Below are 16,562 nucleotides of genomic sequence, written 5' to 3'. Positions count from 1 at the left end.
TTTAGGGAAAACAGATTTATATATTTTAGTCGATTTTCATATGTTTTAGTCGATTTCCACAAACTACTTGAGCATAGTTTTAAAGTGCAATTTCATGTTAACATTATATGGTATAGCAATAATCAAAGTAGATATTTTTCTTTTTCTTTTCTTTCTTTTCCTGTATAGATATGCTCTCATCCCCCGTACAATGTTTTATGAATTCATCCCAGTGAATAAGAGTACTGAAGATCAGCCACAAACTCTTATGTCAAACCAGGTAAGAATTCTTAGATTATTAGAAATGTAGTGATTCACTGATGTGTTTCTGGTCTGTTATGTAGTTTATGGCTGCCCAGCAGCTGTCTATGTACCAGGTACTCCAGGCTTGTCTGGTAAGGTCCTTAGAAACTTGTGAGGACCTTTCAATGAGGCAGTCTGTTAGCCCTCTTTCTTTTTTCAAGAGCGAGTTCAAAACCCTTGGTCCATCATGGCCAAGGCTGGATGCAAGTACGGTCTTGAGTCATTTTGGAGTCTATGTTGGTAGTACCTTTCCACACTTTGTGTCCAATTCTTTCCCCACTGTAGCCATAGAGGGTAGAGGAGGTGGGATTTAGTATATGATTCTCAGTTATCCATAATTTTCCGTATGTAGATGTCTGGGGTATTGGCTGCTTGTTATTGTGGCAAAGTAGCATGCAGTCGATACTTTAGGGTCTATATGGGGCGCCCCTACGGACCAGAGCCACACATCATTTTGTCTATGATAGAAGAAATTCTGTTCATAGAGAAATGATGACACTTTTATACTACGACTGTCCCTCCGTTATGCTGTCCCCCAACCCCTTGTTGCTGTCCTGTACCATTTCTCTGAGTATTCTCTTTCTGATTGGGGGAATTCCCTGTGGTGGGGGAGAAGAATACTGCCACCAAGTATCCCACTTCGATCGTAAGAGGCGAGAAGAAAGGGACGGGGAGAGGGACTAGGCATCCTTCTCCCTGTAGCCCCAAGGGGCAGATTCCTAAAAAGCAAAGGAAAGGCATAAGGGGTGCTGGAGGGCCTCGGGCCAGCACCCTAAGGTTTGGGTCTTTTAATGTGCGTGGATGTGGTACAGATGAGAGTAAAAGGGAAGAGATAGGTAGTATGTTTGTGAGAAGAAAGTTGGATGTGTTGGCTTTGAGTGAAACTAAGTTGAAAGGGAAGGGTGAGTGTAAGTTTGGGAGTGTAAGTGGGAGGTTATCAGGAGTGAAGAGAGGGCAAGGGAGGGAAGGGGTGGCTATTCTAGTAAGTGAGGAGATAGGTAAAGGGGTAGTGGAGTGGAAGGAGGTTTCCTCAAGGATAATGTGGATGAAGGTGAAACTGGGAAAGGAGGTGTGGGTCTTTGTAAGTGCATATGGGCCGGGCAGTGAGAAGAGCATGGAAGAAAGGGAGGCCTTTTGGATAGATTTAAATGAGTGCATAGAGGGTTTAGGGAGAAATGTCAATGTAGTTGTATTGGGAGACCTTAATGCTAGAGTGGGAAATGGTCCAATCGATGGAGTGGTTGGGAAGTGTGGAGTTCCAGGAAAGAATCGTAGTGGAGAGTTGATGGTGGAAATGTGTCTAGAAAGAGAGTTGATGATAGCAAATACAGTGTTTCGGAAGAAAGTCAAGCATAAGTACACATGGGAGAGGGTGGTGGAGGGAAGGGTGGTAGATAGAGCGCTAATGGATTATGTAGTGGTAAATAGGATTATGATAGGAAGAGTTAAGGATGTACATGTGCTAAGGGGAGAGGGTGGGGGAATATCAGATCATTTTTTGGTGGAAGGTAAGCTGAGAGTGGAGGATAGATGGAGAAGGAGGAAAGGGACAAAAGGTAGGGAGGTTCTTAGAGTGAACTCCTTGAATGAAAAGGAAAAGGAGAAGGAGTACGAAAAGAAGCTGAAGGAGGACTGGGAGGGAGTAAAGGATAGAGCAGAGATGGGTGTGGAGGAGGAATGGGGATGGTTCAAGGAGGGAGTCTTAAAGTGTGCAAGGATGGTGTGTGGAACAAGAAGGACAGGGGGAAATAGAAGAAAGGGTAGTGAATGGTGGGATGAGGAAACAAAGAAGGTTGTAGAAGAGAAGAAGCGAGCATTCACAGATTGGTTACAAAAGAGGACAGGGGAGTCATATGAGACGTACAAAGAAAAGAAAAGAGTAGTAAAGCAAAAGGTAAATGAGGCAAAGAGGAGAGCAGATGTGAAATGGGGTAGGATTATGACAGAAAATTTTGAAAGTAATAAAAAGATGTTTTGGAAAGAAATTAAGAGAGGAAGAGGAGGCGAATCAAGTAGGGAAGAAAAGGTAAAAGGTACATATGGAGAGTTGATAATGGAAGAGATGGCAGTGAGGGGAAGATGGGCAGAATATTTTAGGGAGTTGCTGAATGTGAAGGAGGATAGGGAAGGAAAGATAGCTGCAGTGGGAAATACGAAGAAAATGAGAGTGATGAGTGAGGAGAATGGAGGAGAAATAAGGAAGGATGAGGTGAAGGCAGTTGTAAAGATGATGAAAGCAGGTAAGGCACCTGGTCTGGATGGATGTCATGCAGAATGTCTGAAAAAGGGAGGTTCAGTGATGGTGGACTGGTTGGTGAGGTTATTTAATGTTTGCTGGAGAGAGGGTAGAGTACCGGAGGACTGGAGGAGTGCCTGTATAGTTCCTCTTTACAAGGGAAAAGGGGACAAGTGTGAATGTAGTAATTTCAGAGGGATTAGCCTGTTGAGTGTAGTAGGGAAGGCTTATGGGAGAATCTTAATTGAGAGGATTAGGAGAGGAACAGAAGGAGTAATTGGTGAGGAACAGTGTGGATTTAGGACGGGTAGAGGTTGTGTAGATCAGATCTTTGTGGTAAGACAGATATGTGAGAAAGCTATAGGAAAGGGGAAGGATGTTTTTTTGGGCTTTTATGGATTTGGAAAAGGCTTATGATAGGGTAGACATGAAGGCACTGTGGGAGGTTATGCAGATTTATGGGGATAGGAGGAAAGCTTTTGGGAGCTGTCAAGAGTTTTTATGTGAGTAGTAGAGCATGTGTTAGGATTAGAAATGGAGAGAGTGAGTGGTTTGAAGTAAAGGTGGGACTTCGTCAAGGATGCGTTATGTCGCCCTGGCTGTTCAACTTATACATGGATGGGGTGGTGCGAGAGGTGAATGCTAGGGTAGTGAGTCAGGGATTGGAGATGGTTAAAGAAAATGGAGAAAAGTGGGAGGTGAGCCAGCTGTTGTTTGCGGACGACACTGCGCTTGTGGCAGGGTCAGAGGAGGGATTGAGGAAGCTGGTGGCAGAGTTTGGGAGAGTATGTGATAGAAGAAAGCTAAAGATAAATGTGGGTAAAAGTAAGGTGATGAGATGTACAAGGGGTGAAAGTGGCAGTAGACTGGAAGTGAACATTAAGGGAGAGCGACTGGAGGAAGTGGATAGTTTTAGATACTTGGGTGCAAGTGTAGCAGGAAAAGGTGGAGTGAAGGTGGAGGTAGAATGTAGATTGAGAGAAGCGAGTAAATGCCTTGGTGGTTTAAAGAGTGTAATGAGGAATAGACATTTGGGAATGGATGCGAAGAGGAGACTGTATGAAGGAGTGATTGTGCCAACAGCACTGTATGGGGCAGAAACGTGGAACATAAGAGAAGGAGAGAGATGGAGTTTGAATGTGTTTGAGATGAGGTGTCTGAGAAGTATGGTGGGGGTTACTAGGCTAGATAGAGTGAGAAATGAGGAGGAGAACAGGGGTGTAAAAGGATTTGGGAGATAGGGTTGATGAAAGAATATTAGGATGGTTTGGACACATGGAAAGAATGAGTGAAGAAAGACTAGTAAAAGAGGTATGGAAGGCAGATGTGGAGGGAGTGAACATGAGGGGACGTCCTAGGATGAGGTGGATGGACGGGGGAAGAGGGGAATGTCTGTTGAGGAAGGAAGGGAGAGGACGGAAGACAGAGGTGAGTGGAGAATGGTTGTATATGGATGATGTTGTGACTGCATGAGGAGGAATGGGCGGGGGGGTGGGGGGTGGGGTAGTATGTGTGAGTAAATTTTGATGCAGCCCGAAGGGATTTCTCCCCGTCCTCGCCTTATATGCAAAGGGGGACGGAGAGGGGGGGTCGCCGATTAAATGAAGCGGCCTTGCTGTGGATGTACTGTGTCTTGCGACACTGCTTCTGACCCAGGGCGGTGGGGAGGGTGCAGGGATGACCCGTCATCCAGGAGGTGCTCAGATGAGAGGAAGGGTGGGAGGGGTGTGGAGTGTATTTAGGGATGAAATGGGTGGGAGTGTTTTTATGCCTTTCCCTTTTTGGCTACCTCCCTTGGAAGGGGGAAAAAGCCTTGGTATATGTATGTATGTAGATGGCTTGGTATCTGTCTTGTTTTTGGTAATGGGAGTAGATGCCCAGAACTTAGAGCCAGTTCCAGTAGTTAAGTTCCCTCATTCCTCTGATTTGCCTGGTGAATATTCCTTGTACAAATTCTTGGGTTTGTATTTTATTTTACTTGTGAGTTATTTACCTAATACAATAAAGGAGTAACACTTCTTGTTGGGTCCTGTCAACTCTCTAGTTTATCATACTTGGCCCCAAATGCATGTACAGTTCCAAGTTAGTCTATATCCTTAATTTCCAATTTCCATCTCATCCTAGGATGCCCCCTCAAACATGTTATGTAAGCTATATCTATTTTCAGGGGTGTGTAGCCCTATGTTTAACATGCTGCACTTTGAGATATTGAATTTTATTTGCCATTTCACCGACCATGTGAACAATTTGTTAAGATCATCCTGGAGAATCTCGACATTGTCTACTAACGTAATTAAGTGTCCTATTTTAGTGTCGTCCACAAACTTACTAATATCACTATTGATCCATTGTCCAAGTTGTTTATATACATAATGAACAATAAAGGACTCAAAACCAAACCCTGGGGGACCCCACTAGAAACACTCCCCCACCTGGATTTTACACCATTTATGGTGACCTGCTGTTTTCTGTCACCGATCCGAGCTCTAATCTATTCTAACACTTTACCTCCTATCCCATGGGCTTTGATTTTATTTAGTAGTCTATGGTGGGGCACCTTGTCGAACGCTTTGCTAAAGTCAAGGTAATAATGTTGTAACTATCATTGTTATCTGATGCCATATGTACTTTAGTGTAAAAAGATAGAAGATTAGTCACAGATGACTTACCCTTGGAGAAACCATGCTGTGTGTTACAAATCAAATTATATCTGTCGATGTGATCTCTGAGTCTGTTAAATATTATTGATTCAAGCATTTTACCTATAACTGATGTCAAACTGATTTGCCTGTAGTTGCATATAGACAATTTATCTCCCTTTTTGAAAACAGGAACAACACTTACCTGCCCCCAAGCAATAGGCACAAAACCAGTGTCTACCAACACTGGTTTTTTATTCTTACATAAAGTTCTCTTTTTTCATTCCAATCTCATGTTTCAGCCTGTCTGTCATCCATTTGGGAGTATTACTATTCTTCCATATTGACTTGAGGGGAATAAATGTATTTTGTGGATTTAGAATTAAACCTGTTAGGTTACTATACATTTCAACCAAATCGCTGACCCAAGGTACGCATACCCTCCATGACCCAACCTTTGACTGCGCTAATAATGTTCAGACTGACTGTGTATTTAACCCCATCATAGCCCCCTGGGTTGGTCCTGTAAGTGATCAAATATCTCATCTTGTGGAAGGCAGAAGTGGAAGGAGTGAACATGAGGAGGTGACCAAGGATGAGATGTATGGATGGGGTAAAAGGGGCATTGGGAAAAGGGGAATGGCTGTTAAGAAAGGAAGGGAGAAGACAGAAGATAGGGGTGAATGGAGAATGGTTGAGTATGGATAATGCTTGGATGCATGGAAGGGAGTCGGGGGATGGGGTGAGAGAGTATGTGTGAATGATATTTTGATGCAGCTTAACCACTTCCATATGGTGACGCCTACGTAGGCGTCATGAGGAGCAAGTGGGTACGCGATGATGCCGACGTCGGCGTCTTGATTATATTTATTGTAGTCGTACCTACGTAACCTCCATTCTCTCTAAACCGGCTTCATCATATTTTCTATGGTTATCAAAATTCACGGGTGAAAGAGAACGAAAGATTGAGCACTGACTTTATTTTTTATAATGTGATTATTATGACACAACATCGCATGTCGGGCAGCTAATGCTGCCAGACGTGCGATGTGCCCTGGAGTGAAGAGGTTAAAGGGATTTCTCCCCATTGTCTCTTTTTCTGCATGAGGGGATGGAGAAGGCGGGTTGCTAAATAAATGAAGCGGCCTTACTGTGGATGTGCTGTGTCTTGTTACACTGTTTCTGACCCAGGGCAGTGGGTGAAATGAAGGGATGACCCATCATCTAGGAGGAGCCAAGATAAGAGGGAGGGAAGATTGAATGGTAGTGGAGTATGTGGGGATGGAATGGATGGAAGTGGACTTTATGCCTTTATTTTTTGGCTACCTCCCTTGTAAAGAGGAAATAGCCATTGGTGTGTGTATGTATGTATGCCTTCTAACAAAAACCTGGTTCAGGCACCCTCTACCCTTACTAAACCCACACTGCTCCCCACCAATTCTCTCTGTTCATCTCCTAATTCTCTCAAAATCCTCCCATATGCCTATCTAACCACATTCAATAAACTGATCCCATACCACTGCATCCATTTAGATATTGAACGGCCATGGTGACATGACACAAACCTGATGCAGCCCCACATTTACCTCAGACCATTCACTCTCACCATCCCCAATCTTAACACAAGTTCTAATACTCTATTCTCATAAAAAATCTTGACTGCCCTTAACAGCTCTCCCCCAGTCTCATATATCTGCAATACATCCCACAGTGTCTTCCTGCTTACCTTGCCATAAGCATTTTCCAAATCCATAAAGGCCCAAAAAACATCCTTACCTTTTGCCAAGAAATTCTTCCAAATCTGCCCTTCAACAAAAATCTGGTCCACACACCCTCTACCTTTCCTATATTCACACTGCTCCTCACCAATTATTCTCTGTTCCTATCCTAATTCTCTTGGTTGAAACCCTACCATAAGCCTTTCCAAGTACACTCAAACTGATCCCTCTGAAACTACATTCACATTTGACCTTTTCCTTTGTAAAGCAATACTATACAAGCAGTCCAGTCCTCCAGTCCCCTCCCTTAGACACACATTAAAGAACCTTACTAGCCAATCCACTATTATCATAACTCCTTTTTTCAGACACTTTGCATCATACTATCCAACTTAGGTGCTTTACCAGCTCTCATCATTTTCAAAGCTCCTTGTACCTCATCTTTCCTTATATAATTTCCCTCTCCCATTACAATCATCTTAGCTCCTCCCACTGCCAAAATCAGTTCCTCCCAAGTTTCCTCCTCATTCAACAACTCTAAAATATTCCCTCTTTTCCTTACTGCCCTCACCTCTTCCATTAACATCTGTCCATCTGATTTTTTTACCTTTTCCTCTCTACTTGACTCACCTCCACTCACTCTCTTCATTTCCCTCCAAAACATTTTTATTCTTTTTAAAAATTTATGTTGTACTCCTACCCTATTTTATATCTGCTTTCCTCTATGCCTTCCTTATTGTTGTGCTTCCTTGCATCTTGTACCTCTCTTATGCTTCATGAGTTCTACGTTGCAACCAATCCACATTTGTACACTTCTCTTCTAGTACTGTACTTTCATAGGATTCAGCTTGAAGGGATGAGTGCAAGAAATAACCATAACAGTACAAGTAAGGCAGTTTTTTATATAATTCTCCATATACTGGTAGCAAATTGCCACATGATGCTAATGATTATTTCCAGAATCTTCCAAATTTTTCCATTTTTTTTAGCAGCCATCTATGTTAAAGAATGTGACAAAATTGTTGTCTGAATTTATAATGATATTTGAAATAGTAGTAACTCTATTAAGTGTGTGTAAGTTTTTTTTTTCTTTTTGACACAGGTTAAGGAAGGTGAAACATACGAACTAGTAGTGTCCAACAACAGTGGATTATATAGATATCGAATTGGAGATGTCGTGAAGGTTGAATCTTTTTACAATACTATACCTGTGATTAAGTTCATGTATCGGTAAGTACTTATTTTATACTGTTGATGTATAATTCCATGTGAAGGGTATTGACTGTGTAAGATTTGTGCAATCAGTACTTAGGAACTTTAATGACACCCCTAGAGATCAGTCATACAACATTCTTTTATGATCTTGATATCACCTGTACATAAGTTTGTATAGCTATCTATTCTATTCATTATGCCTTTTATGTACAGCAAGAACCTTACAGATACCATAATTGAGCCCTGTAGTACTCCACTAGTCACTTCTGACCAATCCAACTCACTACTGGTCTCATACATCTATCACATAAAAAGTCTTTTACCCATTTCATTATGTTCTCTTTAAGGCCTCCTATGTTTTTTAATTTATATAACAAAATTTTGTGTGACACTTTGTCAAAAGTCATTTTCATACTTAGGCATACACAGTCCACTCGTTCCTCTCTCTCAACCACTCTCAAGTAGAAAATTAGCAGGTTGGTTACACAAGATCTACCAAATTGTTTGTCAGCCAATATTCCTTTCTCTTCTAAAATTTTCATTCATCTATCACTTAGAAAATTTTCTCACATTTTGGCTTTTGTACTGGTCAAGGACACTGGTCCATAGTTTAGTGGTACTTTCCTAATCAATCAACCAATCTGTTGCCCCTGGTCTCTTGCAAAAGATTCAAAAGATTCACAGCCTTCAGTTAGCTGGCAACAGCCTCCGGGCATGTCTACAAATCACTCAGGGAAGATATATTGTGTTGTCAAAGGATTGTTAATCTGGAGCAATGTAGCATAAGATGTTCTATGTTCACTGTGTGGTGCAGTTTGAATCTGTTGCCAGGCTTATTCTGTATTGATACTGTTTCAGTACTGGACAATGTCTTGAGTGCAAGCACAGTGTGGTTCTTACTAGATGTGGGATTTTTTTTCTGTGTGAGGTATAGTGTAGTTGGCATAGGAGATTTGCACAGTGCGGTGCAATAGTGTAATGGCATGCCCTGACCAACAGCGATGCCCCCCCCCCCTACAAAAACCCTTTCATACAGCCAACAAAGGCCCCTTCTCATACTTGTGTTAGGCGTGGCAGCGTCTTTGCCCACGCCGGCAGTTACCCTCTAGACTTCTTAGGCACATGACATGCCTCCCCATGTACACATAACCTACTGATTAATAAATGCATGAACCATCCAGCCTGTTTCACTGCTTCCCCCCTGAAACATTGCTTGCAAACATGGCGCATTGAGTAGGATAGTTGCAATTGCCTGCAACTTGAAACTTGCAACAGTGAAACAGAAGCAATGGTTCGTTAATTGGTGGCATGCACGTGAACAAGTGACAGCAGCTAACACTGGAGCTTAAACTTGTCTAGTCACAGCTTCATTGATCCTTCCTCAGGGTCAAAGGTGTTAAACTTATCCATTTTTGTGATGTCCCCAATTATTATCAAGGCACTTACTCCTGACACTTTTAATTTGTCCTTTCTTCTTTGTGTCACTACCCTGAAATATTGGGGTTTTATTCCCTTATTATCTTTCTATTCTGTTACTGCATTTTTCTTCTTGCTGCTTGACTTTGCTCACACTACCTGGCCCTACTGCTTCATTTTTTTTATCTACACCTGGCTGTCTGTATCCTCATCCCACTGCTGACACTCAAGATGTTAGGGGTAGGGTGGAAGTGAAGACACCCAAACACATGGGAAAATACTAAGTATATTTATTACAATGGGAGTGCCATCTGCATAAGTTTCTATGTGTGAATGACTAGGGGGAAGGCCATCCTGTTAGGACTCCAACACCTGTGCTACCAGCAAGCAAGGCAAGAAGTACCTGCAGCCATCCCAAGTGGGTATTGTGGGCATGGGGTCCCACAGGGTCCCTACCACAGACACTGCTGGCACCAGAGTGGCAGTTAGCCAGGGGTCCTTTGGTGAGTCTTCTGGCCATTGGGTGCAGTGGGTGACCTGTGGCAGTAGTACAGGGTGGGTGGGCATGCGGTTGATAGGCATCACCATAATGTTTCCCCCTGGGGTGTTGTCGGGAACTTTGGGGGATCCATGGTTGTGCTGGACAATGCCTTGAAGAAGATGGGTCTGGCCCAGCAACAGCACAGGACTTACAGACAGGGGGCTTTGGGTCTGGCCCAGCGGCAGCATGGGACTTATAGGCAAAGGGCTTTGGGTCGGGCCCAGCAACAGCACAGGACTTATAGACGGGGTTTTGGGTCTGGCCCGGCAGTAGCACAGGACTTATAGACAATAATGGTAATGAAGATAATACACCGACTGAGGTGTTATAGACGGATGTTAAAAATCTCATCTGGGACCTGACAGTGGTAATTTCTTTAATTTCTGTATTGTTCCTTCCATGCCTTTGTCAAAGAAAGATGGGGTGGTAACCTGTGTCTAGTTTGATTTTTCACATTGCTTTTGTTATTTTCCTCTTTCCTGGAGATGTTGGTTTGAATCTTGCTTTGGAGAAGTATTTTTGATGATATTGCATTCCTATTTTGATAACAGTAAAAAAATATTTGAGCTGCTCCAATTGTTTCATGTTTTTTTTTTTTAAAGATATTATGGAGTTTGTGATCCTTTCTTCAGAGACGAAAATACCATAGCAAATGATTTAACTGTAAGAAAATCGCAAAGTTTGTGCAGTAATTAATTGTATTTAGTAATATTTTTTCATATGTTTGGCAGGCAAGGTCAGTTTTTAAATGTGAGAGGTGAAAAGTTGAGTGAGGAAGCATTCTTCAGAAGTCTGTCCCGTGTATCACAAAAATGGTCCAGCCAGTCAGCATTAGGTAATGTTTATTTATCTTTTAAGATGTTTGTCAATATTTCTTTTTATTTTAACTCTAGTAATACAGCTTTTATATGTACCTTAAAGGTTTACCTATCATTTTCATGTGATATTCTGTGGGGAAGATTTTGGTTTTCATATGTGAGTGGTGTTTATATACGTTTTCCTGATTGTTTGGAACCATGTTGTGGAAGCATAGTCACATGTTTCTCAAAAACTAGACCATGATAAGAATTTCATTCTGCTGTGCAGAGCTCATAGTTGTCATTCATTTTAGAATGTTTATTTTCACTGTCAGATCTTTGATGTGGGATGATGTGTCATGTGAGTAACAAAAGTGAGGTCCAGAAATTCTGGGTTCTTTTTCAGGGGAAGGGTTTGGCCAATAAGTTTTACCATTGGATGTTTCTTTGATTCTAAACTGTCTGAAGTGGGTCAATCAATCTATTATGCCTGGTCTCTCTTGCAGAAGACTTGCACCATTCAGGAGTCCAGCAACATATGGTCAGAACCATAAATCAGTTGGATAAGAAATATTGTGTTATTGTTTGGGGATTGTTAGTGTGAAGCTCAGTAGTATGAGATGTACTGTGTCTTCTGTGTGGTGGTTGCATTTGGGGCAGTTTAAATCTGTAGCCATTCCCATTCTGTGTTGGTACTGTCTTAATCTATTTGAGTAGTGAGTTTTTTTTTTTTTTTTTTTCTCTCTCTCTAAGTTCAGCTGATGGGAGGTTTTAGCCATGCTTGTGGAATGTGAGAACGATTCATGGGATCAAAGACTCTTACATATAATTGTATACCTCTATTTTCATGTGCTGTTGTATGAGATAAAAACATAAATTTCTAAGTGCAGGTGGTCAGTGGGGATGGTTTTGGTGCATTCTGTTATTATTCTTAGTGATTTGTTTTTTATTGTCCATAGGATGTCTTTGTTTTCTTGATTGCTGGGAACTAAGCTAGAGAGACATAGTCTGTTCTGGTTCTTATGGGGTGTTTCTAAGCTGTAATTAAGATTTCTTCTGGGCAATTCTAGTGGTTGCCACTGATCTCAGTATGGTTAATTTCTTACCCTTATATTTGATCTGTATAATTTCAAAATTTCTTCCCTGTGGTGGGGGAAAAGAATACTGCCACCAAGTAATTCCACTTGGATCGTAAGAGGCGAGAAGAAAGGGATGGGGATTGGGACTAGACATCCTTCTCCTTGTAGCCCCACAGGGGACATTCCTAAAAGAAAAAGCAAAGGCATAAGAGGGTCTGGGAGTTTGCCGACCAGCACCCTAAGGTTTGGGTCTTTTAATGTGTGTGGATGTGGTACAGATGAGAGTAAAAGGGAAGAGATAGGTAGTATGTTTGTGAGAAGAAAGATGGATGTGTTGGCTTTGAATGAAACTAAGCTGAAAGGGAAGGGTGAGTGTAAGTTTGGGAATGTAAGTGGGAGGTTATCAGGAGTGAAGAGAGGGCGAGGGAGGGAAGGGGTGGCTATACTAGTAAGTGAAGAGATAGGTAAATGTGTAGTGGAGTGGATGGAGTTTTCCTCAAGGATAATGTGGATGAAGGTGAAACTGGGAAAGGAGGTGTGGGTCTTTGTAAGTGCATATGGGCCTGGCAGAGAAGAGCATAGAAGAAAGGGAGGCTTTTTGGATAGATTTAAATGAGTGCATAGAGGATTTAGGGAGAAATATCAATGTAATAGTACTGGGAGACCTTAATGCTAGGGTAGGAAATTATCCAATTGATGGAGTGGTTGGGAAATGTGGAGTTCCAGGAAAGAATCGTAGTGGAGAGTTGATGGTGGAAATGTGTCTAGAGAGTTGGTGATAGCAAATACAGTGTTTCGGAAGAAAGTCAAGTATAAGTACACATGGGAGAGGGTGGTGGAGGGAAGGGCGTTAATGGACTATGTAGTGGTAAATAGGATTATGATAGGAAGAGTTAAGGATGTACATGTGCTAAGGGGAGAGGGTGAGGAGAATATCAGATCATTTTTTGGTGGAAGGTAAGTTGAGAGTGGAGGATAGATGGAGGAAGAGGAAAGGGACAGAAGGTAGGGAGGTGCTTAGAGTGAACTCTTTAAATGAAAAGGAAAAGGAGAAGGAGTACAAGAAGAAGCTGAAGGAGGAGTGGGAGGGAGTGAAGGATAGAGTAGAGCTAGGTGTGGAGGAATGGGGATGGTTCAAGGAGGGAGTCACAAAGTGTGCAAAGATGGTGTGTGGAACAAGAAGGACAGAAGGAAATAGAAGAAAGGGTAGTGATTGGTGGGATGAGGAAACAAAGAAGGTTGTAGAAGAGAAGAAGCGAGCTTTCACAGATTGGTTACAAAATAGGACGAGGGAGTCATATGAGACGTACAAAGAAAAGAAAAGAGAAGTAAAACAAAAGGTAAAGGAGGCAAAGAGGAGAGCAGATTTGAAATGGGGTAAGAGTATGACAGAAAATTTTGAAAGTAATAAAAAGATGTTTTGGAAAGAAATTAAGAGAGGGAGAGGAGGCGAATCAAGTAGAAAAGAAAAGGTAAAAGGTGCAAATGGATAGATGATAATGGAAGAGAAGGCAGTAAGGGGAAGATGGGCAGAATATTTTAGTGAGTTGCTAAATGTGAAGGAGGATAGGGAGGGAAAGATAGCTGCAGTGGGAAATGCTAAGAAAATGACCGTGATGAGTGAGGAAAATGGAGGAGAAATAAGGAAGGATGAGGTGAAGGCAGTTGTTAAGATGATGAAAGCAGGTAAGGCACCTGGTCTTGATGGATGCCATGCAGAATATCTAAAAAAAGGAGGTACAGTGATGGTGGACTGGCTAGTGAGGTTATTTAATGTTTGCTGGAGAGAGGGTAGAGTGCCGGAGGACTGGAGGAGTGCCTATATAGTTCCACTTTACAAGGGAAAAGGGGACAAGTGTGAATGTAGTAGTTTCAGAGGGATTAGCTTGTTGAGTGTAGTTGGGAAGACTGGGAGGATCTTGATTGAGAGGATTAGGAGAGGAACAGGAGTAATTGGTGAGGAACAGTGGATTTAGGACAGGTAGAGGTTGTGTAGATCAGATTTTTGTGGTAAGACAGATATGTGAAAAAGCTATAGGAAAGGGGAAGGATGTTTTTTGGGCTTTTATGGACCTGGAAAAGGCTTAGGACAGGGTAGACAGAAAGGCACTGTGGGAGGTTTTGAGGATATATGGGATAGGAGGAAAGCTTCTAGGAGCTGCCAAGAGTTTTTATGAGAGTAGTAGAGCTTGTGTCAGGATTAGAAATGGAGAGAGTGAGTGGTTCGAGGTAAAGGTGGGACTTCGTCAAGGATGCGTTATGTTGCCCTGGCTGTTCAACTTATACATGGATGGGGTAGTGCGAGAGGTAAATGCAACGGTAATGGGTCAGGGATTGGAGATGGTTAAAGAAAATGGAGAAAAGTGGGAGGTGAGCCAGCTGTTGTTTGCAGACGACACTGCGCTTGTGGCAGGATCGGAGGAGGGATTGAGGAAGTTGGTGACAGAGTTTGGGAGAGTGTGTGATAGAAGAAAGCTGAAGATAAATGTGGGTAAAAGTAAGGTGATGAGAGGTACAAGGGGTGAAAGTGGCAGTAGTCTGGAAGTGAGCATTAAGGGAGAGTGAGTGGAGGAAGTGGATAGTTTTAGATACTTGGGTGCAAATATGGCAGGAAAAGATGGAGTGGAGGTGGAGGTAGAATGTAGATTTGAGAGAAGCGAGTAAATGCCTTGGTGGATTAAAAAGTGTAATGAGGAATAGACATTTGGGAATGGATGCTAAGAGGAGACTGTATGAAGGAGTGATTGTGCCAACAGCACTATATGGGGCAGAAACATGGAACATAAGAGAGGAAGAGAGAAGGAGTTTGAATGTGTTTGAGATGAGGAGTCTGAGAAGTATGATGGGAGTTACTAGGCTGGATAGAGTGAGAAATGAGGAGGTGAGGAGGAGAACAGGGGTGGAAAGGGAGTTGGGGGATAGGGTTGATGAAAGAGTATTAGGATGGTTTGGACACATGGAAAGAATGAGTGAAGAAAGACTAGTAAAAGAGGTATGGAAGGCAGATGTGGAGGGAGTGAGTGAACATGAAGGGACGTCCTAGGATGAGGTGGATGGATGGGGTGATGGGGGCTTTGGGGAAGAGGGGAATGTCTGTTGAGGAAGGACGGGAGAGGACAGAAGACAGGGGTGAATGGAGAATGGTTGTATATGGATGATGTTGTGGAATGGGTGGGGGGATGGGGGGTGAGGTAGTATGTGTGAGCAAATTTTGACGCAGCCCGAAGGGATTTCTCCCCGTCTTTTCCTTTATGCATGGGGGGACAGAGAGGGGGGGTCGCTGATTTAATGAAGTGGCCTTGCTGTGGATGTGCTATATCTTGCGACACTGCTTCTGACCCAGGGCAGTGGACAAGGTGCAGGGATGACCCGTCATCCAGGTGCTAAGATGAGAGGGAGGGTGGATGGGTGTGGAGTGTATTCAGGGATGGAATGGGTGGGAATGATTTTATGCCTTTTTCTTTTTGGCTACCTCCCTTGTAAGGAGGAAAAGGCCTTGGTATATGTATGTATAATTTAAGAAATTGATAATTGTCCAACACTCCTTTTCAGTGAGATAATTTTAGATTGTTTCCAGTATACACTGGATTTTCTAATTCAATTCACTACATTATAAAACAACTTTATGTAGAATCGTACAGTGAGACCTCTCATTAACGGACGTTAATTAGCTGTGTTTGCAGTGTTTTCGGTGTTTTTGATGCTGTTGTTTAGTGCGTGCCATCACTATTTCACCCAAAAACCACTCCAAATCAACGGATTATTCACATCAATGGACACCATCACTCCCCTTTTAGTCCGTTAATGAGAGGTAGTACCATACAATATTTTGTGTAATCAATCATATATTTCATTCATGTGAAGACGGAAGACTAAGATCAGTCTTGATAAACATAATTAATTCTGTTGAAGTCATAACATATGTTGGTTTTTTTATAGTATTGGGTGGTAGCATGGCAAATTATACATTCAGTTTCATTTTTCTATATATTTCCAACATAAGTTTCAAACACTTTGTATTAATTACATCTCTGTTCTTACACAAATGTAACTACACTGAAACACCATTGTAAGTTTGTAAGCCCTAGGTCAACATCCTTTCTCTCTGAATGAGACTCTTTTCTCTCTTTTTCTGATCTTTCTCCTGTCTCACCTATGATTAAGTAGACTCATTGAGTTTCCCATTTCTACTTCCTAACTGACTTTGTACATTCTATTTTGTCACCAATGTCTTTATTATAATATGAACTATGATATTTTATTTCTGATTAGCCCTAGGTCAACATCCTTTCTCTATTTCTGATCTGTCTGATCTCTTTCTCCTGTCTGACCTACAATTAGACTCCCTGAGCTACCCATTTCTATATGTTCTATTCTTTCTACTTCCTAACTGAATTTGTACATTGTATTTTCTCACCAATATCTTTATTATATGAACTATGATATTTTATTAATTTTATTACTGATTAGTTTGTCACCTTTGGTATACTTTAAACTTAATTCTATACTAACTTCTGATTTGGCAATATAAGTTTTGCATCATCCAAAGTTGTTTATCAACACTGGCTTATCCTCCTAGTGAGTGATAGGCTTAAATTGTCATCAGTCCTGATATGACTTGTTTCTTTACATTCTGGGA

At 41.9% G+C, this 16,562-nt stretch overlaps 1 protein-coding gene across 3 annotated transcripts in view; it reads left to right on the top strand.

Moving 5' to 3' along the window:
• Positions 1-16,562, top strand: part of LOC143020396 (uncharacterized) — a 54,496-nt gene that overhangs the window by 31,266 nt on the left and 6,668 nt on the right. For all 3 annotated transcript variants that reach the window (XM_076176811.1, XM_076176810.1, XM_076176812.1), the window contains 3 exons: positions 169-259; positions 7,978-8,105; positions 10,779-10,882. In XM_076176811.1, coding sequence (XP_076032926.1) covers positions 169-259; positions 7,978-8,105; positions 10,779-10,882 — 323 coding nt within the window. The remainder of the gene's footprint in view (positions 1-168; positions 260-7,977; positions 8,106-10,778; positions 10,883-16,562) is intronic.

Source organism: Oratosquilla oratoria, chromosome 39 (genome assembly GCF_046742065.1).
Source record: "Oratosquilla oratoria isolate Oo_2021 chromosome 39, ASM4674206v1, whole genome shotgun sequence".
NCBI lineage: Eukaryota > Metazoa > Arthropoda > Malacostraca > Stomatopoda > Squillidae > Oratosquilla > Oratosquilla oratoria.
Note: the sequence above shows the minus strand (reverse complement) of the source record. Positions and strands in the feature narration are given on the sequence as shown.